Raw genomic sequence first — 26684 nt, 5'->3', positions numbered from 1 at the left:
TGGTTATGTTGAAATGTAGGCCCAAGGTCAGATATTTCAATTTTTCTCAAGATAAGCCAAAGCCTGAATTATGTAAACTCTCCTGAATAAAGTTTGTTTGTTTTTTAAATAAAGAGATAGGGTCTTGCTATATTGTGCACACTGGCCCTCAACTGCTAGCCTCAAGTGATCTTTCTACCTCAGCCTCTCAAGTAGCTAGAACTACAGATATGCACCACTGTGACCTGCTTCGATTTTTTTTTAAAACATTGGGAACCAATTAAAATTAACGAGGGAAAAATAACACCATGAAGACCAGACAAAGTACATGGGTGAGACAATTTGTGATCTGCTTATGTACCTGAAGGACCCTTAGTGGCACAAATAGAAGATAAAATTAGAAGAATTAAAAAAGAAAGAAAAGAAAAACAAGCAAACAAACAAACAAAAGACGACTCCTGAAAAGGTAACAAGGGACCAAGAAAGGGGGGAAAAGGCATTGACTATTATTATTATCATTTTCCCAGTACTGGGGATTGAATCCAAGGCCTTATACATGGCTAGTACTCTACTACTGAACTACATCTCTTGCCTTTTTATTTATTTTATTTTGGGGAGCATGGGAGTACTAGGGGCAATTTACCACTGAGTTACATCCCTGACCCTTTTTTAGGGGGAGGGAGGAGTACTAGGGATTGAACTCAGGGGCACTTCGCCACTGAGCTACATCCCCAGCCCTGTTTTGTTATGTTATTTAGAGACAGGGTCTCACTGAGTCCCTTAGCACCTCACTTTCGCAGAGGCTGGCTTTGAACTTGCAATCCTCCTGCCTCAGCCTCCTGAGCCACTGGGATTATAAGTGTGCACCACTGTGCCCAGCTCCCTGACAATTTTTATTTTTTCTTTTGACACAGGGACTTATTAAGTTGCTGAGTCTGGCCTTGAATTGGCAGTCCTCCTACCTTCCAGTCCCAAGTTGCTGGTATCATAAGCATGTGCCCCCACACCTGGCTCCAGCCTTTAAAAAAATATATATATATATATAATTTTTTTTTTTTGTACTCGGGGTTGAACTCAGGGGCACTTGACCACTGAGCCACATTCCCAGTCCTATTTTGTATTTTATTTAGAGAAAAGGTCTCATGGACTTGTGCACCTTGCAGTTCCTGAGGCTGTCTTTGAACTCACAATCCTCCCAGCCCAGCCTCTAGAGCTGCTGGGATTAGAGGCATGGGCCACTGAACCTGGCTAAAAAATTTTTTTGAGACAGTAACTTGTAAAGCTACCCAGAGTGGCCTCAACTTGAGATCCTCCTGCCTCAGCTTCCTGAGTCACTGGGATTATAGGGATGTGTCACTGTGCCCAGCTCCAGACAAGTATTTTTAAAAAACATACAAATGATTAAAAAGATTAAGGATGGGAATGGAAAAATCTTTAGTTTCAATTTAACTCAAAATAAAGCCAAGAGAGGTAAGAGATGATCAACTTAATGTTCACTGAGTACACATTAGAACTTATAAAATAGCTTCAAAAAATGGGTTCTTTTGAGGAAGTGTAGGGACTATCTTTGGAGATTTCAAAATGTAATAAAACTGATCACTTGAAAACTAATGTTAAACTACTGAGAAGAGCCAAAATGTTCTGCTAGTTTTTACATTTATGAAGATTAAGATGGGTCTTCTTCTTCTTTTTTTTTAAGTTGTTGATAGACCTTTATTTTATTTATTTATATGTGGTGCTGAGAATGGAAGCCAGTGTTTCACACATGCCAGGCAAGGGCGCTACTACTGAGCCACAGACCCCCTAAGCTGGGTCTCAAAATTTTTACATTAATAACTTCATAAGACCTTAGAAAATTTGAGAAAAACTAGTAGAGGGAGAGGCATATGACACCTTCCCTCACCATAAATAAGGGCAACTATGTAGCTTTTTTTTTTTGAGGTATTATTTGAGCTTAGTAAAGGTAAGGGTATTTTCAGGTCCTGCATATACTAGTAGTTTACCACTTAAAGGTCATTTCTTTGAAAAACTTCAATAGTCAAAATTTGATGGAAGATGCAAACTAAGGATTACTAATGTGGGGTAAAGTACTTACCTATTATCTCAGATTCATAATAATCCTGTGTGCCTTCCTGGAAGACAAGACAGGGTGTCTTTATGATTTTAGAGCATGAATTTGGGAAAATGGTAGGCCCATTTGTACGCTGAGTTCATGTCCATGAAAGAGGAATGAAAAATACCCTATCTCTTATTAGGGGTTATTTAATTGTGTTATACAAAGGTCAATTAAAGGTTCCTTAGAAATTCAAAGTGAAGAAAAGAATTGCATAAAAATTTAGTACTGGTCTTAATGTTGATAAATTTACAACATCCTATTTCAAGATTCTACCATTTGCAGTAAGATAGCAATATGAAGAAAGGTTTTGAAAAGGCCTACATTTCAACCAAATGAATAACACTCCATCAAAAACAAAACAAAAAATAAACTTAAAGTACATCTGTTCTTTTAATAGTTAAGATGAGTTTTTGATTAAGGTGAAGAAATGAATTCATGTGCTCATTAATCATATAAGCTAAAGATTTTTCCCAGACCAGGGATCACAGACACTGTTTCAGCGGATAGGTATAGTTCTTTTCTCAATGAGAAATTCTTTCTTTCTTTCTTTCTTTTTTTTAAGGTTTTTTTTTTTTTTTTTGTAGTTGTAGATGGACAGCATTGCCTTTATTTTATTTGTTTATTTTTAATGCAGTGCTGAGGATTGAACCCAGCGTCTCACAAGGCAAGTGCTCTGCCACTGAGCAGCCTCAGCCCTCTATGAGAAATTCTTAATTTTATATTTTGATTTTGATTATGATCTAAACAAGTAATCAGTGAATATTTTGGGTTACTTTGATGAGCACTTCATAAATGTTTACAACATCATTAGGGATGTAAAATGATGATATGTTTGTACTAAGCAAAGGCCAAATGATATTACAATATTACATGTATCTGAATGTTTTCAGTAGTTCTAACAGTATAGGGCTTTTTAATCTCAGCACTATTGATTGCCATTTTGGTCCAGGTAATTCTTTGTTTCAGTGGGCTTTCCTATGCATTGTAAGAATGGCCTTTACTCACTTCATGTCAATAACACTACCCCACTAGTTGTGACAACCAAAAATGTCTATAGAGATTGCCAAGTGCTCCTGGGGGACAAAATCTCCCCAGGTTGAGAACTACTGCAACAGAGAACAGTGGTGAAAGAACTGAGTTAATACAATGTGAGCAGGAGAGTAAACAGGTGGATTTAATAAACCAAAGCTATCAACAATTTCTACCTCACTCAGGATGGGAGCAACACTACTAAAACATTATCATAAGTCAATTAAATTAAGGTCCACAGGAATTTTATTAGTGCTATACTATAGTTCAGATTTAATTTGTAAATCTGTTTTGGTCAAATTTTTCCCTGTAAAAAGCAACTAAAAAAAAAAAAGACTTCACTTAAAAAAAAATAAAAAATAATGATTTTTCTATATAGTATTCAAGTTTGAGTTACACTTCCCCTGGTTTACTTCTAGCTGAAACTTTACTCAAAAGACTTCCTATCAACTAGAAGTATAATCCTTCTATATGTTCTTTTTATGCCTTAAGTATCATCTGGGGCCTTTTAATATATCACAGACACTTTTTTAAAAATGTTTTTTATAGTAGATGGACACAATACCTTTATTTCATTTTTATGTGGTGCTGAGGATCGAACCTAGTGCCTCACACATGCTAGGCAAGCACTCTACCAACTGAGCTATATCCCCAGCCCTCACAGACACTTCTTAACCCAAGAAATTCTCAAGAGCCCAAAAAGGTAGGCAAGTAACTCTGTCTTTGTTAATACTATCAAAAATGATAACTGGAAATTGGAAATTACAAACACAGTGAAAAACTGGAAAAGTTACTGATAAATAGTATTCAAACTGGGCATGGGGGCACACACCTATAATCACAGTAGCTCAGGAGGCTGAGATAAGAAGATCACAAGTTCAAAACCAGCCTTCTCAAGCACAGCTGACAGTATATTAAAAACAATATCCCAAAGGAGTGTAATAAATTGAAAAGCTGCCTTGAATATAATTTTATCTAGAAGAATCTTAACTTGGTTATACATGATTAAATATTGAAAGGATTGTTGCAAAAAAAAAAAAAAAGCCCATCACAACCAGCTTACAAACTCTCCTTGTCACAGTAAAACTTGGTCAAAGCTTGTCTTTTGTGCATGGAAATCTTCATCTTCCACTGGTTACATGGAAGATGAAGGAAAAGCTAAAAAATAAATAAATTAAAAAGAAATTTTTTTGCGGGTTCAACAGTTCCAGCTTAAAGACACAAAATTATAAGTCTAAGAAATACAAATATTATACCCCACAAAGTCCTAGCAAGTCATGCAAAGTCCTACAAAATCAAAAGGCTCAAAATTCTTTAATGAGCCAGATTTGTCCTACAGATCCTAAAAATTCTTTTCCCCTTTCTAAACTTCCCATGGGAATTACTGCCAGAAATTAATCAGGTACAAGTTTCTTTTCTAACTCAATAAAAGCAAAAGAATGCAAAGAAAGAATAATTAATTTCTCAACTCTTTCAACGTGCAGCATTAGAGATGTTCTTTGTTTATTTTAAAAGTTAGATAGCAGCTAATTTTATTTTCCTTCTCAAGATTTATCCACCTTCCAAGGTAGTGAATAACAAAACAACTTACTGGTAGAAAACAATAGTGAATAAAACATAAACTCTTAGATTCACAGGTTGAAAAGACCACAGCTTAGAATAACTCTTTTAAATTTAACAAAGGGAGAAATGGAAACAAAGCTTCTGGCAATCCTAACTGAATTACCAAATTAAATAAAAATTTAGAAATTCCTTAAAGCCACAAATACATAAGGTTTATGAAACTCACAATTCTTCATTATACTTAACATAGGGGTGGGGAGTGGCAGGGACAGGAAGGGGGTGTCTATGTCAGGACTTCTGCTACTGAGAAAAATCAAGTATGTCAGATGACTTCATATAAAGATTGGAAGACCAGAAACTACAGTCACCAGGTTTTTTGGGTACACTCAAAAAATTCAAAAGTGATAGCAAGAGATAAAGTATCCTTAGCCTTGTTAGGAAATAATTATCCCTCACCTGCTTGTGTGCATGATCATAGGAGTTAATGTGGTTGTCAAATTCCTGATGTTTCTGATACTGTTTATCACAGAGTTCACAGTAAAAGTTGGCTCTGAGGTCTTCCAAGGCTTTGGCAATTGCCTTCTCTTTGTCGACATAATCCTGTAAGAACCAGAAAATAACAAAAAATAAACTTGGTAGAACCTAAAAGGAATGTTACAGTCTTATCTAGCAGAGAGAGCTTTCATAAAATTTAGTGGTACTAGTAAAAGCTGGATGAAACACAAGTAGCAATTTGGTGAAGCAATTTGTTTGTGGTTGAACTAACAGTTAATTTCAAATAAAAAATCTAAGAGTGTAATTTTACTTTCCCTTTGGCAATATGGTAGACAAAATACTCTGAACAGTCCTACTCCATCACTGGCTAAAAACCAACAGATTCAATATAAAACAATATTTATTTATTTAGTACTGAGTTGAACCCAGGGGTGCTTAACCACTAAGGTACATCCCCAGCCCCCTTTTTAATTTTTAGGTACTAGAGATTTAACCCAGGGGTGCTTTAACACCGAGCTATATCCCCAGCCCTTTTTGTTTTTATTTTGACACAGGGTCTCACTAAGTTGCTTAGGGCCTGGCTGAATTGCTAAGGCTGGCCTTTAATTTGTAATAGTCCTGTCTCAGCCTCCCAAACTTCTGGGATTACAGGCGTGCCTGGCTCATTTTCCATTTTGAGACAGGGTCTTGCTAAATTGCTGAGGTTGGTCTTGAACTTGCAATCCTACTGCCTCAGCCTCCTCAATCAGTGGGATTACAGGTGTGAGCCACCATTCCTGGCTTACAACAATTTTAAGGCATTGCTGGAAACATAGGAAGAAAAGTAAATCACGAAAAGGAACCATAGGAGAAAATAAAACTAAACTATGAACTGAAATTGAAACCTGAGTTCCTTAGGACATGTGAATGACACGAGGATGCGTCACTGGGATTTGAACAAGATGAGGTACGAGAACATTCATTAAACAGAAGAACATGGGATGGGATGGAGAAATTCCAGGATCATAGAAAATTTTGAATAAGAATGTTCCAGTGATATTTTTCATAACACACACATACATACAAGTCCATCAACCGATGAACAAGTAATTGTCACACTTTCATAAAATATCATAATATAATTTTGCCATAGAAATTACTGATGATACATGCTATAACATGGAAGAACCTTGAAAACACAGATAAATGAAAGAAATCAGACACCAAAACATATTGTACAACTCCATATATTTGAAATACTCAAATTATATTAAAGTAGATTAAATGGTTACTAAGGGAATGGGGAAGGAAGGAAGAACAAATGGCTGAAAGGTACAAGGGTTTCTTTTTGGGGTAACATAAATGTGCCAGAATTAGTGGTGATGGATACACAACATTGTGAATATGCTAAAAATCATTAAACTATATTACTATAAAATGGTTAATTGGTCAATATGGTGTTGTATGAATTTTATCAATAACAACAACAAAATCTACCTTAAAAAATGCAAGATAATAATAAACCAAAATTCAGGATAGTGCTTTAAAGGAGGAAAAAAAGGAATGTAATTATATAGTTAATGATAATGCTTTTTTTCTAAATTAACTAGAAGACAAACAATTGCTTATAGTTTTTCTTTGTATCTTACACATATTTAAAAAAATACCTTGTCAATATTTAATGAAATAATAAGGTGCTAAATGGATCTACAGTTTTTTTTTTGTTGTTGTTTGTTTGTTTGTTTTGTTTTTTTCTGTTAAAGGCCAAATAGCTATCCAGCTTGAAAAGTATACAACTTTTGAGTCCAGCACAATAGAGAATGTCTGTCATTCAGAACCACTGGGGATGTTGAAGCAGGAGGATTATAAGTTCAAGGTCAACTGGGCAACTTAGTGACCCTGTCTCAAAAAAACAACCACCACCAAAACAAAAAACAAACAAAAAACAAACAAGCAAAAAAAACCCCCCAAGAGCTGGGGATATAGCCCAATGGCAGAGGGTTCCATCTCTAGTATGGGGTGGGGGGTGGAATTTTAAACAGGTGCAATGAGATGTGCCAGTTGTCCCAACTATCCTAGAGTGGCAGGTGGGAAGATCACATGTGCCCAGGAGTTAAAATCAGCCTGGGCAACACAGTGAGACAACATCTCAAAAAATACATAAAAAATGAAAATGTGTATATTTCAGACAATTCACCAAATATATCTGGCTTTTTCTATTATTTCAAATAATTTATTTATTCAACCAATATAGAGTACTTAAATGCCAAGCACAGTATTGAATATAGTGTTTTTATTTGCAAGCCAATAGACACAGTCTCTCCTCAAAGCCCTTTCTGACCAGTATAATAATAATAAGTGAATGTACAAAAATTTATAATTATAAAAGAGGATGTTACAAGAGAATAAGGTAGAAAGGAGAATTGTTTAAATTGGTTGACTAGTAAAGATGTCTAATGAGGGTAATATTGAAGCTAAAAAGGATAAAAACGAACTCTGAAAGAAGATGAAACATGGTATCATGACAATTCTTGGCTATAGACAGTGCAGAAAGAAAAACAGGGTCCAAGTCTGGACCTGAAGAATGCCATATCCAAAGTTCAGGCAGAAAAAGGAGACAATAAGAGAATTTACACAGAAGCAACAATAAAGATTAAAAAGAGAAATTCACGAAAGTATCAACTTTTAAAACTAAAGGAGCTGGGTATGGTGGCACACACCTGTAATCCTAGAGACTTGGTTTGAGGCCAGTCTGGGCAACTTAGTGAGACCCTGTCTCAAAATAAAAAATGAAAAGGAACTGGGACTGTAGCTCAGTGGTAAAGCACATCTGAGCCCCAGTTACACCCACACATACACATACATAGAAAAAGAAAGGAATGTGATACTTTCATGTCTTAGGCATGTAATAAACCTCATGTTTTCCCTTTTATGAAAAGAAAATGTTTTCAATAGACATAATGGCCCATTGTATTGAATGCTGCCAAGAAACAGAATAGGAAAAAAATACTGAAAAGGTCTATTGGATTTAACAGAGGTATTTAGTGGTCTTGAATAAAGTAGCTCAGTAAAAAGTACAAAAGCCATTGAAGAGTGAATACAGAGCAACAGGGAGAAGAAAATGGGGAGGGAAGGAAGTTGGAAGGGGGCAGATTTCACCATATTATAATTCCAGATAAAATAAAACATACAAAAATTTAACATATTGCGGAGTTCAAATACAACAAGTGGATAGTCCCCTAGTTACATGATGATAAGGTCTCAGGAGCCTACAAAAATCTCAGATATGAAGGATTGGTCTCATCCTTAAAATGAGGACCAGAAACACAGCACTCTCCTTGAAATCATTAAGAAATTTGCCATTGCTTTTCTAGTGGTCTCTAGCTTGCCATTTATTTTTCATTTAAGTGATATTTTCCCCAACATTTTATTATGGAAATTGTCAAACATACAGAAAAGTTGAAAGAACTATGTTATGAATACACATTAGGATTATGTAAATATGTTTTTTAAAAAGCTTTGAGAGTTGATGCCTCTTTAAAAACTGTTAAAATTTTATTTTTTTAAAATTAGTTGCTGAAGACAATACAATGATCTTAACATATCATACATTTGATTCAAATAGGGTATGAATTCTCATTTTTCCACGTGTACATATTGCAGGATCACATTGTTTATACATCCATGTGTATACATACAGCAATCCTAGTGTCAGTTGTATTCTGCTGCCCTCCCTATCTCCCCTCCCCTAAAATTTTATTCTTTTCTCCATTTTACCGTTTTTTATTGTTTAAATAATGCCCTGCTCTTGCTGTTTTTTCATTTATTCCTGCCTTTTTGAATATTTTAGATATTCTTATGCTTTTTTCAAAATCTATCTGCAATACTTTATATGTGTTTTATTTAGTTTTTTGGTACTAGGGATGGAACCCAGGGGCACTTAACAGCCAAACCACATCTCCAGCCTTTTAATTTTTTTTTTTTTTTTGAGTCACTAAGTTTCTCACTAAGTTGCTTAGGTGCTTAGGGCCTCTGAATTGCTGAGACTGGCTTTGAACTCAAGATCCTCCTGCTTAGCCTCCCAAGTCACTGGGATTATAGGCATGAGCCACCACGCCTGGCTACTTAATAGTGTTTTTATAGTTAGTTGCTTCTCCTGACTTTCTCACCATGGTTTGTCTTCTTTTGTGGTTTGTAATTTTGATTGCCATCCCATTCTCTGTAGGAGTTCCTCACATCCTGGATTTTAGAAGGAGTCACTTCCATATATACCTTGTCCAGAGCCTTCACTGGATATGGACTGATTTTAGAAAGCTAATATCTAAGCCAAGAATTCCTGCTGTGAATGAAAAATGTAAATTCCTTAAGGTCTACAAGTGACTTAAGTGTGAAATTCTAACTTCTTATATAGGACTCTTTCCATTTCTACCCTGATAGGGACATCTAGAAAAAAATAAACTTTGCTTTTTTTTTTTTTTTTTAATATTTTTTAGTTGTTGATGGACCTTTATTTTATTTATTTGTATGTGATACTGAGAATCGAACCTAGTGCCTCACACATGCTAGGCAAGCGTGTTACCACTGAGCCACAACCCCAGTCCCTGCTTTTTTCCTTTTACATTTTAAATACGTAATTTACCTTCAATTAATTATGAGGTTGTGAAATTATTGTTATGTTCCAAAATTAATGTTATGTTCCATATGAAAAGGTTGGAGCCAAAAGGTTCCACTTATCTTAGAACCTTTTATTGAGCTGGGTGGGGGTAGCTCAGGGGTAAAGTGCTTGCCTAAAGTGTACAGTGTATACAAGACACTGTGTTTAATACTCAACATTAACACCACCACTACCCCCCAAAAAGCCTCCTCTTATTGAAAAGTTTATTCTTTTCCCTACCTTCTTTGTTTAGTTAGTAGCAAAATATGTAAGAGTGTGCATCTTGGTTATTTTTTCTGTTCCATTAGCCTATCCCTGTGCCAAGATCATACTATCTTACTTATCATAGCTTTATGAAGACTTTTATGACTGGTAGAGCAAGTCCTTCTATCTTACATAGTTGTTTATGACTGCTTTGACTATTCTTGGCTTTTGGCAGTTCCATATAAATTTTAGAATCAGCCTATCAAGTTCCAACAAAATCCCATTGGGAATTTCATTGTGTATTACACAATGAAATATATGAGGAATTATATATGAAGAATTTTTTTTTGGAAAACAACATCTTTACAACACTGAATTGGCTACCACAAACAAATCACTTTAAATTGAAATTTCATTCAATTGTTCTTAAATAACTTTCAATAATGTTGCATGTAGACTTTTTGCTGTTAAGCCTTTCACATCTCAATAGATGTATTCCTAAGAACTTTATCATATGTATGAATTTTTGTGGTACTGGGCACTGAATCCAGAGTCTCACACATGCTAGGCAAGTGCTCCACCATGAGTTACACCTTTAGCATTAACATGGCATTTAAGGATATACATATTTGCTATCATGTGTCATACTGCTCTAGTTTTTATCGTACAAGTTTTAATATATAATACTTTTTTATCTTTCAGTCCAAAATATTTACCAACTTCTACTGTGATTTCTTTTCTAAAGGATATGTAAAGATGTGATTTAATTTCCAAGCACAGGACTTTCCTTATCTTTTCATTGATCACTTTGTGGCTTGATAACTGTTCAAGCAAATGTTCCATGTTTTATATTTCTCATTTTTTGATTGAGTTCATAAGTATATACTTAACTGTATATAATGATTAAGTAAAATTTGTTGTTTGTTCAAGTCTTGTGAATGTTGTTGATTTTTCCCCACTACTATCACATGAGAGCCATGTTAAAATCTCCCTATAATGTTTGATACAACATTTCTCTTTATAGTTCTCTCATTTTTGTTTATTTCCAGTATTAGGGGTTGAACACAGTGCTCTACCTTGAGCTGCACTGTCAGTCCTTATTTTTTATTTTATTTTGAGACATGGTCTTGCTAAGTTGCTCAGGCTGGCTTCAACCTTGACTTCAAATGTATTATGCCTGGGATAATTAATAGCATAAGATAAGATAATAGAGAATGCCCCAAATATATCAGTAGTTATAAATTAAATATAGTCAAACTCAGGCAGGATGTCAGGCACATGCCTGTAACTTCAGCTACTTGGGAGGCTAAGGCAAGAGGATCACAAATTTGAGGCCAGCATTGGCCTGTCTCAAGATAAAAAATAAAAAAGGGCCAGGGATGTAGCTCAATGGTAGAGCAACCCTTAGTTCAATACCCAGTATCAAATCGGGGGAGAAAAAAAGTTTAACTTTTTTTTTTTCCCTTTTTAAATTCCAAAACTCAACTACACCATTGACCAATTGACATTTGGCAATATCCAATAAATTGCAATCTGCAGGCATCACTATATTTTGAATAACGTTTCTTGTCTTCAGACAGGTTTAGAAACCATTGGACTAAATAAATATCCAACAAAAAGACAAAGATTATTAAACTTAATTTAAAAAAATCCAATTATATGCTGTTTACTAATGATGTACCTGAAACCTTACAGAGGTGGATGTTAAAGAAATGGAAATACAAATACACACACCATACAAATTAAGCAGAGCCAGTTGTAGCTTTTGTCAGCAAAACAGACATTATCACTAGAATTCACTTCACTGGTAAGATAAACACTGTTAACATCAAAATACACAAATCAAAAACTGACAGTCAGCTGGATGGGCACAGTGGCACACATGTGTAATCCCAAGGGCATGGGAAGCTGAGGCAGGAGGATCTCGAGTCATGCTAGGCAAGTGCTCTACCACTGAACTATATATCCCCAACCCTCTTTACTTGTTTATTTTGTGACAGGTTCTCCCTAAATTGCCCAAACTTTCAATCCCACAGCCCCAGCCACCTGAGTCACTGAGATTACAGGCATGTGTCATGATGCCTGGCAAAATAACAGATCTTTGATTTTTAAGGCTGACAATAAATTCTAATGACCACTGGCTGAAATATATTACTCCTTTCCTTCTTCCACACTACTTTAAAGAAGTCAAGATCCTAGATTAAATTTATGGGCAGTTCAAAGTAGTTGTGAGACCTTATAAGCTCTCATAAATACCTGGGTAACGATAACTCACACAGCTGATGGGCTATAGTTTTGCTTCTTGAACTCCTCCTTTTTATGGTAGAACAGATTTTTAAAACTAAATCACATTTCTTTTTCATCTTAAATATCACGAGCAAAATAAGTTTCTATATGATAATCTTAGTTAAGTCTGTTTTGTATCTTCTAATTTACCTATTTTATGGAAGAGACTTAGTGCACTAAAATGACTTAAAAGGAATGATCCCTGATCAGGCTTTTTCCACTCCCTTGGTATTGGGGATTGAACCAAGGGGTGCTTTACCACTGAGCTACCACCTTAGCCCTTTATTTTTAATTTTGAGAAAGGGTTTTGCTAAATTGCTGAGGCTGGCCTCAACTTGCAATCCTCTTGCCTTAGCCTACGGAGCTGCTAGGATTACAGGCATGTGCCACTGTGCCCAGCCTGACCTGGTCAGCTTTTTGAAAGCTAACTTACAACATGTTCTGAACTAGTTTTATATATAACTAGGTCCTTATAAAAGGAAAATACCGAAAGAATAAAATTCAACTTGATACTTACACAGGGCATAATAAATCAGTGCTTTAGAATTGAGTTTAATTAGCAATGAACAAAAAAATTTCTCAACTAGTTATTTTAAAATTTATCTTGTTCATTTAAGAGACAGAGAAAAGGAAAGCCTTATCCATTGGCATCAAGCTTTCAAAGTACTTTTCTTTTTTCTTTCCTGGTGGTACTAGGGATTGAACCCAGTGCATTGAACATTTTAGGCAAATTTTCTAACACTGAGCTACATTCCCAGTCCTTTCACTAACAATTTTACCTCTGCTACTGCTTGATTATATGTGTACCAGGTACTGTGTTTTCAAGTACTAACTAGTAAGGCATGGTAGCACATGCAACCTGGTAGGGTTAGACAGGCAGATTACAAGTTTGAGGTCAGCCTCAGTAACTAAGACTCTGTCTCAAAATTATAAATAAGAAGTACTAGGGATGTAGCTCAGTGGTAAAGCACACCTGGGTTCATTCGCCAGTACAAAAATCAAAAAACAAAACTAAATCAGTAACTAATGTAATCTTACCAACAGACTTATGAGGTAGTAGTAGTATCTTTATAATTTTTACAGAGGCAATAAACAGGAAAATAACAGAAACCTGAGAACTACTACTAGTCACCACCAAATGTAAATAAATACTGTCATCAAGAGAGATCTATTTCACCAAAAATGAGTATCTCTTTTACAGCGTGAAGACCAATGACACAAGAATGACTTCATTTAGTTACCTTGTACTTTTGTCTTAGTTCTTCTGTGTCTTCTTTTTCTACTTCTAAGACACGGCGGCGTTCGGTAGCATCTTCGGCATAATCGAGCTTGACAAAAGAGATAAAAATTAGGTTTTTTTCCTAAAGTATCCTAAGATTAGCTATGAAAAAGTTATTTGCGGGCTGGGGTTGTGGCTCAGTGGTACAGCATTCGCCTAGCATGCTGGGTTCGATCCTCAGCACCACATAAAAATAAGTAAATATGTGTCCAAATACAATTAAAAAAAATAAGTATTAAAAAAGAAAGAAAAAGTTATTTGTACTACAATGTTTGAAAATAAAAACTTATGAATTTTGCTCAGCTACCTCATGCTTTATTGTCACCCCACAGAGAAAATAGCATGCAAAAGAATTCATTAATCTGGGGCTGTGGCTGTGGCTCAGTGGTGGATCACTTGCCTAGCTCGTGTGAGGCACTGGGTTAAATTCTCAACACCACATATAAACAAATAAATGAATAGGGATCCATCAATAACTAATAAAAATTAGAAAAAAAAAAAAGAATTCATTAATCCTTTCATGATGGTGGCTCCCCCAACAGGCACATTTGTTGATGATAATTGACTGCAGTTTTCTGCTACCAAAGAATTAAGGGTAAATTAATAAAATATTTGAGGCAATTAAAAAAGCAGGTATTGCCAGGCACAGTGGTATACGCCTGTAATCCCAGCATCTTGGGAGGCTGAGGCAGGAGGATTTCGAGTTCAAATGCAGCCTCAGAAATTTAGTGAGGCCCTCCACAACTCATTGAGACCCTGTCTCTAAATAAAATAAAAAAGGGCTGGGGATGTGACTCAGTGGTAAAGCGCCTCTGGATTCAATCCCCAGTAACAAAAAAAGAAAAATCCCAGGCATCACAGATGATACCTATACACAACTCTACAAGGGGAAGTTTTCTACCCCACAAATATTTAAAAAATTAACACTGTCTATTGAAATAAGCACTAGGTCTGGGTCTAAGTCTGATCTTGCCTTGCTGTATAATCCTGGGCAAGCCACTCTTTATGCCCCAGTTAAAACAGTGACATTATTTACATCCTATTTGCTTCGAAAATAGTATAAATTAGACTGTAAAAAATAGTTTTAACTGTCCAAGGGAAATTATTAAAACTATATTCCATCTGGTTGGGTATAGTAGCAAATGCCTATAATCCCAGCAGCTCAGGAGACTGAGGCAGGAGGATCATGAGTTCAAAGCCAGCCTCAGCAACTTAGCAAGGCCCTAACCAATTTACAAGACCATAAAAAATGAGGGGCTGGGGTTGTGGCTCAGTGGCAGAGCGCTTGCCTCGCACATGTGAGGCATTGGGTTCGATCCTCAGTAGCACATAAAAATGAATAAACAAAATAAAGCTATTGTGTCCATGTATAACTAAAAAATATTAAAATATGTATATATAAAAATGGGGCTGGGGATATAGCTCAGCTGGGAGTGTTCTTGCCTCTCACACACAAGGCCCAGGGTTCAATCCCCAGCATCACAAATATATATGTGTGTGTGTGTGTGTGTGTATACATACATATATATATAAATGGCTGGGGATGTGGCTCAGTGGTTAAGTGCCCCCTGAGTTCAATCCGCGATCCCCCCCCCAAAAAAAATCTATATTCCATCACATAAGCATGCTCTATTGGCATTTAAATTTAGAGTTAACTCAATTTTAAACATCCATTAAATTAGTGGTTAATGAGATCAATTTACCTCCATTTCCATTCGACCCATGCCCATGACATCATACTTGACAACAATTGGAATGGGATCTGTTCTTCCTGTAACAGGAACACATAATAAAGGTAAGACACAAAGCTAAGCCAACAGCTCACTTTACACATTAGGTTTGGGTGGTTAGAGATCTTGCCTTGGAGTGCAGAGACCAGAAAGCTACAGTGAACCAAATACAAGCCATTCTCACAGCTTACATCCAAAACTTCCTGTCCTAGTTTAAACCCAACTAACCACTTTGGTTGATCTTCCAGTTGGAGACAACTCCACATTACTATGGCAAAATTAAAATAGTAAGTAATGCAAACCAATTCTAAGCAATGGCACCAGGAGGTTTAAAATTTAAAACATTAGAAGTTCTTTTTTGAAACAATGCCAGAATAACTTCCCATCAAAAATCACTTTACCCTGTCCACTAATATCTCCCCTTACTTAAAACTGGTAATAACTCATCTGATAATCTAAAATAGTCAAAGTAATATTTTTAAACATGATGTAGTAAAATCCTATAATTACAAGTCAGTATGGGTTTGTTTTGTTTTCGAAAGATGCTTACAATTTTAAATGGGGCTGTGAAAATTTTTTAGTTTTAATCTGGTGCTTGAGGTCCCATTTCCCCAAGTGGATTTAATACCAGCTGTGGTCAACAGTAAGCTGTGAAAAGGACTAGTTGCGAAGAAAATTGACTTTAAACTAATTGATCTATGCTGGAGATTTTTTTTTTATAAATATATATTTAATCCACTCATAACCAGCCAAACAAAGCAAAATGGGGCAGACAAGCACTTTACTACCACAGCTGTTTTACATCACAACTTGCGCTGTTCATTGTGATGTAAGCCCACTGAAAAGAGGACTTACCTTATCCGTTGTACACCTTTAGTGAAAAAACACAATGTTTACTTCCCTCATCATTTCACTCAGGCTGGTGTAAACAATTGTTTTTTTTTTTTTTGTTTTGTTTTTTGTTTTGTTGTTGCTGTTGTTGTTTTGTTATATATACATATATATTATACCTTTGGGCTAAAAACTGAGTTTTGTCAGGCTAAATCTGAAGTAATGGAAAAAAAATTTTTTTAAATTTGATGATCATGACTGGCTTGGGTCCTGCAGAAAAAAGAAGAAACCATTTTCAAAATGAAATGACTAGCAACCACTTGTATCCAGTTGCTCCATATTTGTGGGATTTAATTTTTGTCCTAAAAACAAATTCAGAAGTTTACCTACTTAGTACCACAATCCCATTATTGTTTTTAAACAATAAATAGGGAGATAATTAGGAATAATTACCATAGTTTAAAAAACTGCTTAAGTCAATAAATAACATCTTATGTCAGGGGAAAAAACAAAAACCCCAAAAACTTCTAGAATACAGTCTTCTTTTAGATACTAATGAAAATGCACTACTACCTTATGCCCAATGGTATAATAAATAAGCAGTGACTGCAATCTTTAGCAAAAGGACCAAATTAAAGACAGGTTATAAAAATGACTTCCTAAGTGCAATATCACTTTCATAACGTCTCAATCAGGGATTTACTGGTAAAAACAAATGGTCCAATGACAGAATTGAAAAGAAATTTATTTTTGTTTCTTTTTTGATCTATCAGAATTTGTTTTTTAAGAATCAAAATATTTTTGGTACAAATTCATCACCTCTGTAAACCCCTGTTTATAAACTCTGCATTAGTACTTTTGCCTTCTAAGGCAGTCAAAGTTTGTTTTAATTTATTTATAAATTGCAGTAGCCAAGTGCTAGTGCCCATTACATTGGGGGGGAAATCAAGTTTTTGACAGTATTAGAATTTAATGTGTAACTGATTTTTTTTTTTTTTTTGGCAGTTCTAACACAGATACATTCCTTCTTAACATTACCCTTTAATGAACAAGGATCAGACAAGTTGCATAAGGAAAGGAAAGGAAAATGAAAAAGACCAAGCAGAAGGATGAAGGCTACAACAGAGAAAGTAAGCCTAACATATTGGTGCACTGATGACAAAAGGAGTAATTCAGTCTGAAAATAAAAAATTACCACTGCTAAGTTTACCATCACCACAACAAGTCCAGGATCATAATGCTGTAAAAAAGAAACACCATTTGTTAGGAAGAAACCATTAGGGTAGGAAACAGGCCTTCTAGCAGGCAGACAGGATAGTGTAAAGTACCATTTGGGCTTTGTCCCTCCCCCAATTTCAGCTGAGGACAGAGGAAGGACATTTTGTGCTGTAACAGCTGTTTTCATACTGGTCAGACAAGGATGTGAGATTTTTGTACTGCTACTTGAGAACATGAACACTCTCCTTTTCAGTAATGCAAGAGTTGGGGGATGGGGTGGAGGTGCCAGTCAGTTTAAAGGGAGAGAATTAGCTATAGCTTCCAATCTCCTATTTAACTATTCGTTCTACTAATGATGGGATTACCAAATGGGGCAAATATGGGATTTTTCCATAAAGAAATCACATCAAAGACCAGGTCAGATCAACTGGACAGTGATCAACTCATTTGCTTCACTAAAAGAAGGTTTGGGGAAGAGTATGGGGAACAGGGGTTGGGTTTCAAGACCTCTCTGAAAATATATAACAATTAAGAGGTCCAGAAAACAATCTTGTATATTCAATGCTTGGAGAATGTTGTGAATTTTTCTTATAACCGAATAAAACTCTTTAAGTGGTTCTCCCCTTTGTTTCCTGCTAATGAAGACTTCCCAGGCCAACCAACATTCATCTTTCTCCAAGCAACAAAGCCAACCTTTGAAGGAGAGCTTCAGAGAAACTACAGTAAAAAATAGCATTAAAGCAGGGCACCTTGCTGCATGCCTTAAGCCTCACTACTAGAAGGCTGAGATGGGAGGATCACCAGTTCCAGGCCAGCTGGGCAATTTAGTGAGACCCTTGTCTCAAAAAAAAAAAAAAAANCAGGCCTTGCTAAATTGCTGAGGCTGGCCTTGAATGGTGTGATCCTCCTGAGTCACTGGGATTACAAAGTGCTCTACCATTGAGTCCTACTTGTCTATACACTAAAAGGTCATTTTATTTCTATCATAGTAGAAATAAACGCTCTTATTATATAACAGGTCTTATTAAAATGCAAATGCATTAAGATTTATAACCAGAGTGAACAAGATAAAATACAAAGTTGGGCATGGTGGTGTATCCCTGCTGTCAAGCTACTTGGGAGGCTTGGGCAGGAGGACTGCTTGAGTGCAGTTCAAGGACAGCCTAGGCAACATGAGACCCCATCTCAAAAACCAACCAACCAAGCTGGGCATGGTGGTGAATGCCTATAATTTCAGTGACTCAGGAGGCTGCAAGTTTGAGGCCAGCCTTGGCAAACTTTGAGAAATCCTAAGCAACTTAGCAGGACCCTGCCTCCAAAAAAAAAAAAAAGGCTGAGGATGTTCCTCAGTGGTTAAATGCCCCTATGTTCAATCCCTGGTACCAAAGAACAAAAACTAACCAACCAAAAACCTCAACAACAAAAAAAATATAAAAACTCATTGATTACCTATAGCCACCTTGTCTCTGAGAATAAATCCTTAAGAATTCATTGTGAATTTAAAATATTTAAGGATATACAAATCTACAAAGCTAGCCCAAAGAACTGGATTATAGAAAAACACTTTCTTTTAGAGAAACACTATATTTAAAGGGACATACTCTAGGAAGAAAATATTTAAAAAGCAATCATATTCTGGTAATTAGCCACACTTTAGAAAGAGAAGACATATACATGACTTCCCTATAGAAATAAAGAAGTATTTAAAATGATTATTCAAATGATTGATCTGTCTATAGATAGATGTAAGAAAACCACTATTTCTGTTGCTGTTATAAAGATTCATTCAACGCAAATATTTACTGCAAATATTTTATTAACTCTTACTACACTCCAGGCACTGTTCAAGGCACTGGGCATAAAACAGTGATAAAGATGTTATGCCTCCTGAATTATCTATAATTAGACAAAATAATCCTCTTTTAACATGTGAAGGGAATAAAATAGAACATTTGTGGACCTAATGCACAAGCAGGTCACAGAGCTTTGAAATGTCTAAAAAGTTAGTGAACATGGTAGTGCACACCTGGAATCCCAAAGACTCGTGAGACTAAAGCAGGAGGATAGCAAGCTCAAGAGGAGTCTGGGCAAAATAAAAAACTAAAAAGGGCTGGGGATGTAGTTCAGTGGTAAAGTGCCCTGGTATCAGTCTGCTTTAATAAGGGTAAGGACTAAAGATTGACCCTAATAGGCTAGGTGCAATGGCATACACCTGTAATTGCAACAGCTCAGAAGACTGAAGGATCATGAGTTCAAAGCCAGCCTCAGCAAAAGTGAGGTTGCAAAGCAACTCAGTGAGACCCTGTCTCTAAAACAAATACAAAAAAGAGCTGGGGATGTGGCTCAGTGGTCAAGTGCCCCTGAGTTCAATCCCCGGTAACCCCCACCCTGCCAAAAGAAAAAAGATTGACACTAATAAAGCAGAAGTAAACATAAAAGTCAATGCAGTGGAGCCAGGTGCTTGCCTGTAATCCCAGAGGCTCAGGAGGCTAAGGCAGGAGGATTCAATCCCTAGTACCAAAAAACAAACAAACAAAGTGACTACTTTCAGAATCATTTAGGTATTTTTCTTTGTAACTGTAGCATATTCTTTATAGTACATCTCAGGAAACACTAAACAGAAATATCAAGCAAGAGTATAAGGTTTATATAAGAACAAACACTTTCTTTTTTTTTTTTTTTTTAACTTTTTAGTTGAACAACTTTGTTTTACTTATTTATTTATTTTATGTGGTGCAGAGGATCAAACCCAATGCCTCACAGAAGCAAGGCAAACGCTCTACCACTGAGCCACAACCTCAGCCCCTAAAAACAAACACTTTCTACTTGAAACACAGTTCTAATTATCCAATACTACAAAAGCTAACTATAATCTTCCCATGTCCTACAAAACAACCAGAGATTAATTTGATTTTTCCCATGCAAATGTTTTGTAAGTTACAGAAGTTTAACTGTGACTTTAAGAAATATCCATTTGATACTTTACAGAATTATCACAGCTGACTTTCCAGAATAAACAGTTTAATTTTAATCATAAAACCGTAATGTTAATAAACAGGAACAAAGGTGAGGCAAAGGCAGAAGGGTTATGGAATCAGAAAGTCTGGAAAGGATATTTCAACCAGGGAAAATGAGATCCTCAAGCCCTTGGAAGAAGTAATAAAGAACTATGAGGTACTTTCCATTCAAGAGTAATGAAGAGTACTTTCACCCGAGATAAAATTATTTGAACTAAATTTATATTGACTTGCTGAAGGCCATCTCATGCTAACCATTATACTATACTAATTTTTAAAAATAAATAATTTTGGGGCAGGCGATTTAGCTCAGTTGGTAGAGTGTTTGCCTAACATGCACAAGGCCACCGGTTCAATCCCCAGCACCACAAAAACAAAACCAGAAACAAAAATAAATAATCTTGGAGCTGGGCACAGTGGCATACCCCTGAAATCTTAGCTACTCAGGAGACTGGGGCAGGAGGATTGCAAATTTGAGGTCAGCGTAAGCAATTTAGTGAGACAACGTCTCAAAAAAAAAAAAAAAAAAAAAAGGAAAAAGGGCTGGGGATGTAGCTAAAAGGAATTAGGATAGCATCTTTGAGTTTGACCACCAATACTGGAAAAAAAAAAAAAGTTTAAAGAATGAAATGGGGTAACACTTCTATTGAGTTACTTATGTTTGCATACTAATACCTGACACACTATGTGGGGCAAAGTAACATTTACTCAAAAAGCATTTGTTGACTCAGAATGAACATGTTCAAGGTGGGTTTAAACTTACTCAGGGATCTTGCGTGGTGGCATATGCCTGTAACTCCAGCGGCTTGGGAGGCCAAGGCAGGAGGATTTCAAGTTCAAAGCCAGCCTTAGCAAAAGCAAGGCGCTAAGCAACTCAGTGAGACCCTGTCTCTAAATAAAATACAAAATAGGACTGGGGATGTGGCTCAGTGGTTGAGTGCTCCCGTGTTCAATCCCTAGTACCCCACCCCACCCCGCAAAAAAAAAAAAAAAACTTACTCGGGTGTAAATATTCCATCATTGTGGTGCTTTTTTGCTTACCACCACAAGACACTCATGACTTAATTCTTTTGTAATCAAGAAATTATTTTATTAAGTAGAACCTATGACTATATTATACAGGTCTCCATCTTAAAAAGTATGCAAACTGTTCTAAATTAAATACTTGAGTTTTGCGTCCACTGTTCATTAGCAACTTGTTCAATTTATCTTATCTGTCCCTTAGCAGTAAAGGGGCAGAAGGCATCACTTTGAGAGGGTAGGGACCCTGGGGACTGAACCCAGGGATACTCTACCACTGAGTTACATCCCCAGCACTTTTCATTTTTTATTTTGAAACAGGGTCATCTCACTAAGGTGCCCAAAACAGCCTCAAATTTGTGATCCTTCTGCCCCAGCCCCCTGAGTCTCTAGGATTACCAGCATGCATCATCTTGCTCAGTTGGCCATCAAATGTTTAAGGAAAAAAAAAGGAGATTCCTTAAGATCACAGTTAAACTTCTGTACCTTATAAAACATCTGCACTGGAAAAATCAAATTGATCTCTCAATGGTAGAGAGCTTGTTAGCATATGTGCAAGGACTTGGATTCAATCCCAGCACCAAAGCTCTATAGAAATGTTACCCCATTTCATTTTTTCAAAAAGAAAAAAAATTAAGGAAAAAGAAAACTGGATAAAGAACTTATACTTAATATCTAATAATAAAATATTATAAAAATCTGAATTAGAAAGAGTCCACATGGCTGGGGATATAGCTCAGTGGTAGTGTGTATGTTTGGCATGCATGAGGACCTGGGTTCAATCCTCAGTGAAGGAAGGAAGGACAGGAGGGAAGATGAAAGGGAGAGAAGGAGAAGGGAAGTTCACTTAGTTGCTATAACCCATTTCAGGGATGGGAACACCTTAATTCATCCCTCATAACAACAGTGTTTTCAGAAAATTAGGACAAATGGTCTATTAAATTATGGAAACAGCTGGGCACAGTGACACATGCCTGTAATCCCAGCGACTTAGAGGCTGAGGCAGGAGGATCACAAGTTTGAGGTCAGCCTCAGCAACTTACCAAGATCCTGTCTTGAAATATAAAATAAAAGGGCTTAGGATATGGGCTGTGTTGTGGCTCAGTGGTTGAATGCTTGCTTCACATGCATGAGACACTGGGTTCAATCCTCAGTACCACATTAAAAATAAATAAATAAATAAATAAAGATTTTTTAAAGCGGGGGAGGGGCTTAGGATATAGCTCAGTAGTTAAGTGTCCCTGGTTTCAATCCCCAGCACCAATTATTTAGTTAGTTAATTCTGGGGACATTTTTCCTCTTAAAAAAAAAAAAAAACCAGCCCCAAGTGAAAATTAATTGCTGCTTAAAGTACCTAGAGTGCACTCCAATGTACATGTAGGTGGACCAAAAATTACTGGTGGACTTCCAATCTATGTGGATATCTCTTAACTAAAGAATTCCAAAAGAATGTACTTATGAAGAGTGATAGCCCTGGAACTCAGAGGATGTGAACTACAATTCTATCATTAAATGGGCATGTGACATTAGCTATGTTTGTTTCATGATCCAAAAATAAAGGAGTTAGATTTAATAGTCTACAGGGTTTACTTTCTTTCTTTCTTCTTCTTCTTCTTTTTTTTTTTTTTTTTGATAAGTGGTGACAGAAGCCAAGGCCTTGCACATGCTAGGTAGTGCTCTATCACCAAGCTACACACCTACCCTTTTAATTTTTTTGATACAGAGTTGCATCTAATTACCCAGGCTGTCCTAGAACTTATGATTCTCCTGCTTCAGCCTACTAAGATTGGATTCTAGGTATGTACAAACAACTATACTTGGTTGGTTCACTTCAATTCCAAAATTGAAGGGTAGAAAATATTTAGGGGAGTTATATAGATGGTGGCAAGTCAATAATCCAATGCCTTCTTAGAATTATCTTATGACTGACTCAGTGGTCCCTTACCACACTGAGAATTTTTTTATTCCAGGATCACTCTGTAACTGAAAAGACTTTCCAACTTCCTTTAAACTGCTCTTTCTTTACCTTTCACAGTACCCTCCCCCCACCACAATTCATTTCATCTTTTAACTCCTTCCAGAAAGGAGTTAGGTCCCAGGTAGAACCTAAATAAGGCTGGGCTCCAAATTCTGTTTCCTAATAGGAGATAATATCTAAATAGGTCGGTGACTTTTTACAACCAGAGCTTGAGTCTGAGCAGCCCTCTCTACAAAATGCAGATATGCCCACTTTCCGAACTGGCACACAGATCAAAAGAGACAACAAATGGAAGATGGTTTATAAACTACAAATCACTATATAGAATGCTGTTAAGCTTTCTAAGAACGCCATCTCAAGATTTCAGGAAAAAAAAAAAAGTAAAATATTCCTTTTATTTCCAATTTTGTTTTTGTTTTGGGGGGTACTAGAAAATGAACCCCAGGACACTTTACCACTCATCTACATCCTCAGCCATTTTCATTTTTATTTTGAGGCAAGGATCTCATTAAATTGCTGAAGGCCTTACTAAATTGCTCAGGCTGGCTTTGAACTTTGATCTTCCTGCCTAGGCCTCCTGAGTCACTAATATACTTTTGATGAGTGAAAGAATCATCTACCCTACTTGCTATAATAAAGGTAATTTTGTTAAAAAGCTCATTTTATTCATATGATCCACAGCAATGTTTTTCTAGCTATGGTTTATTCTATTTGCTTTACAATTTTTAGGAGGATTTTTTTGTTTACTTGTTTATGGTACCGGGGACTGAATCCACTGAGCCACATCCGGGCTCCTCTTTATTTTTTATGTTGAGACAGAGTCTTGTGACAGAGTCAATGACCTAAATTGCTTAGGGCATTGTTAAATTGCTGAGGGTGGCTTTGGATTTGTGATCCTCATGCCTCAGCTTCCTGAGTGCTGGGATTATGGGCATGTATCATTCATTGCATCTATCACATTTCCCAATCTCTGAAGTGGCATTATTTCTCACACTGTATGTTGGAGAGGAAAAATAAGACACAGGTATATAAAACATTTATGCCATCATATTTAATTCCTGAAGCATCTCCCAAATCTTTTTAAAATTATGGGTGGGGCTGTGGTTGTAGTTTATTGGTAAAACACCTGGCTAGCAAGCTTGAGACCCTGAGTTTGATCTCTAACATCACAGAAAAGGGGAGCAGGTTAAAAAACAAAAACAAGGAGTTGTGGTTGTGGCTCACTGGTAGAGCGCTTGGCTAGCACGTGTGAGGCACTGGGTTCAATCCTTAGCACTGCATAGAAATAAATAAAATAAAATAAAGGCATTCTGTTCATCTACAACTAAAAAAAAAAAAGGCTGGGTGCGGTGGTGCACACCTGTAATCCCAGCACTTGGGAGGCTGAGGCAGGAGGATTGAAAGTTCAAAGCAAGCCTCAGCAAGAGTGAGGCACTAAGCAACTCAGTGAGACTCTGTCTCTAAATAAAATACAAAATGGAGTTGGGGATGTGGCTCAGTGGTCGAGTGTCCCCGAATTCAATCTCCAGTACTATACCAAACCAAACCAAAAATAAAACAACCTGTGTGCTTAACAAGATCACACTGCTTACTAACTGCAGAGCTGGAATTTAAACCCAGATCAGATTTCAAAGAAGTTTACAAAGTAGTAACCCAAGGTGGGTAAAACATAGGACTGGTAAGGTACACTTACATTATTTTAAACTTCGGGTCAACATTTATCAACTAGGAAGTTTCACAGCCATCAGGATTTCTGATTTCCTTTAAAATATTCAGAAGATCTGACATTGAGACATTTCTATGTGACATCAGCAAGAGCTGAATGGCAATGACTCCTCTCCAATCATAGCATATCTCACACTACTTCCTATAGTCTTAGTTGGCATCAACTGCATATATAATAACCCTGGCCCCAATTCTTACTTCAAGGTCTACATTCTTTGCTCCCTCCTTCTAAGCTTCCGCTGGATTTTTTCCTGTTAACTCCCATTTGGTAGCTACCTCCTTTACAGGTTTTAGAAGGTTTACTAGGAGCAGAAAGATAGGAGTTAAAACTAATGAAACTACATTTATAAATGAAAGATATTGTTTTGTTCTGTTTTCTAGGCATATGTGTCCCATTATTTTGATTTTGGTGGTAATTTTTAAATAAACTCCTTTTTAAGCTTGCTTTTTTTTTTTTTTTTGGCAGTAATGGGAGTTGAACCCAGGGGCACTCTACCTCTGAATACAACCCCAGCTCTCCTCGCCCCTCTACAAGTTTATCCAGCATAAAATAATCCCCTTCAACTTCACTGAGGTAGCTGACCATGTCCACAACCCAATCCGCCTCTAAACTGGAATTCAGTTGCTGACCCCGCCCCAGCTTTTTTATTGGCACCAGAGGGCACAGCACTCTGTCTATGGGTATCTCTGTGGGCCTCCCCTCTCGTGAGTCTTGCAGGCTGCTTGCCCTCCAGACCTTTGGGGCAAAGCCTACCAGTCTCTGGTCAGCTATGACGTAGAGTGGCAGGTACAATCTCAGGCAGCAAAAAGAGTTAATTGCAGAGATATGGATGCCCTCATTGACAAGGTACCAGTAGAAATGTCTCCAGGCAAACTGTTTCTTCACAAAGTCTCAAGACTTGAAGACTGCATGGCCTTCAAAACATGAAGGTTGGGCACATTCTCATCTGCCAGTTCCAGGTGCTTGGGCATGTAGACATCCTTCTTGGCTATCATCACTCCCTCCTTAAAAAAAGTTCATAGATGGCAATCTGATTCTTCTTGGGCAACAGCATCCTGGAGGCTTCAGGGTCAGAGGGCGAGGCTGGAAAGGAGGGGGCATGTGTGGCCAGCTCTTTTTATTTTAAGACAGGGTCTGGCCAAATTGCTGAGGCTGGCCTCAAACTTGTGATCCTCTTGCCTCAGCCTCCAGAGTCACTAGGATTATAGGTGTGTGCTACTATGCCCAGCAATTTTTTTTAATGAAGTTGGTCTCTTATAAGAAACTTTTTACTTTGCATTATCATCTTCACATTTCGATCTACTTTAAAATAACAAGTTATTGAAGAATGAAGAGATTCCACCAACATACACATACTTGTGTTCCATACATCTACTAACAAGCATATTTCAAATGAATTCACAGAAAAATCCGTAGATAATTATTTAGATATGAAACCGTTGCTTGCTTCGTCATCCTCACAATCTGATATTTTTCCACAGGTTATATCATTAGAGAAATAAATTGAAATTCCAAGTTATATTGTTTGATATGCCCTCCCGCCCGCCCGCCCCCTCAGTACTGAGGATTGAATCCAGGGG

At 36.7% G+C, this 26684-nt stretch overlaps 1 protein-coding gene and 1 pseudogene across 9 annotated transcripts in view; both read right to left on the bottom strand.

The window, feature by feature from the left end:
- Gpatch8 (G-patch domain containing 8) overlaps nt 1–26684 on the bottom strand; it is a 111931-nt gene that overhangs the window by 36911 nt on the left and 48336 nt on the right. For 5 of the 9 annotated variants that reach the window (XM_048790249.1, XM_048790205.1, XM_048790214.1 and 2 more), the window contains 4 exons: nt 15288–15355; nt 13547–13633; nt 5144–5287; nt 2075–2111 (listed from right to left, as the gene is read on the bottom strand). In XM_048790249.1, the coding sequence (XP_048646206.1) occupies nt 2075–2111; nt 5144–5287; nt 13547–13633; nt 15288–15355 (336 nt within the window). Of the gene's footprint in view, nt 1–2074; nt 2112–5143; nt 5288–13546; nt 13634–15287; nt 15356–17340; nt 17386–26684 lie in introns of all 9 variants that reach the window. The other 4 variants (XM_048790225.1, XM_048790230.1, XM_048790236.1 and 1 more) reach the window with 2 other exon arrangements.
- Nucleotides 24827–26626, bottom strand: LOC125612483 (annotated as a pseudogene).

This window comes from Marmota marmota, unplaced genomic scaffold (assembly GCF_001458135.2).
Source record: "Marmota marmota marmota unplaced genomic scaffold, marMar, whole genome shotgun sequence".
In the NCBI taxonomy this organism is placed as follows: domain Eukaryota; kingdom Metazoa; phylum Chordata; class Mammalia; order Rodentia; family Sciuridae; genus Marmota; species Marmota marmota.
This window is presented reverse-complemented; position numbering and strand designations above follow the sequence as displayed.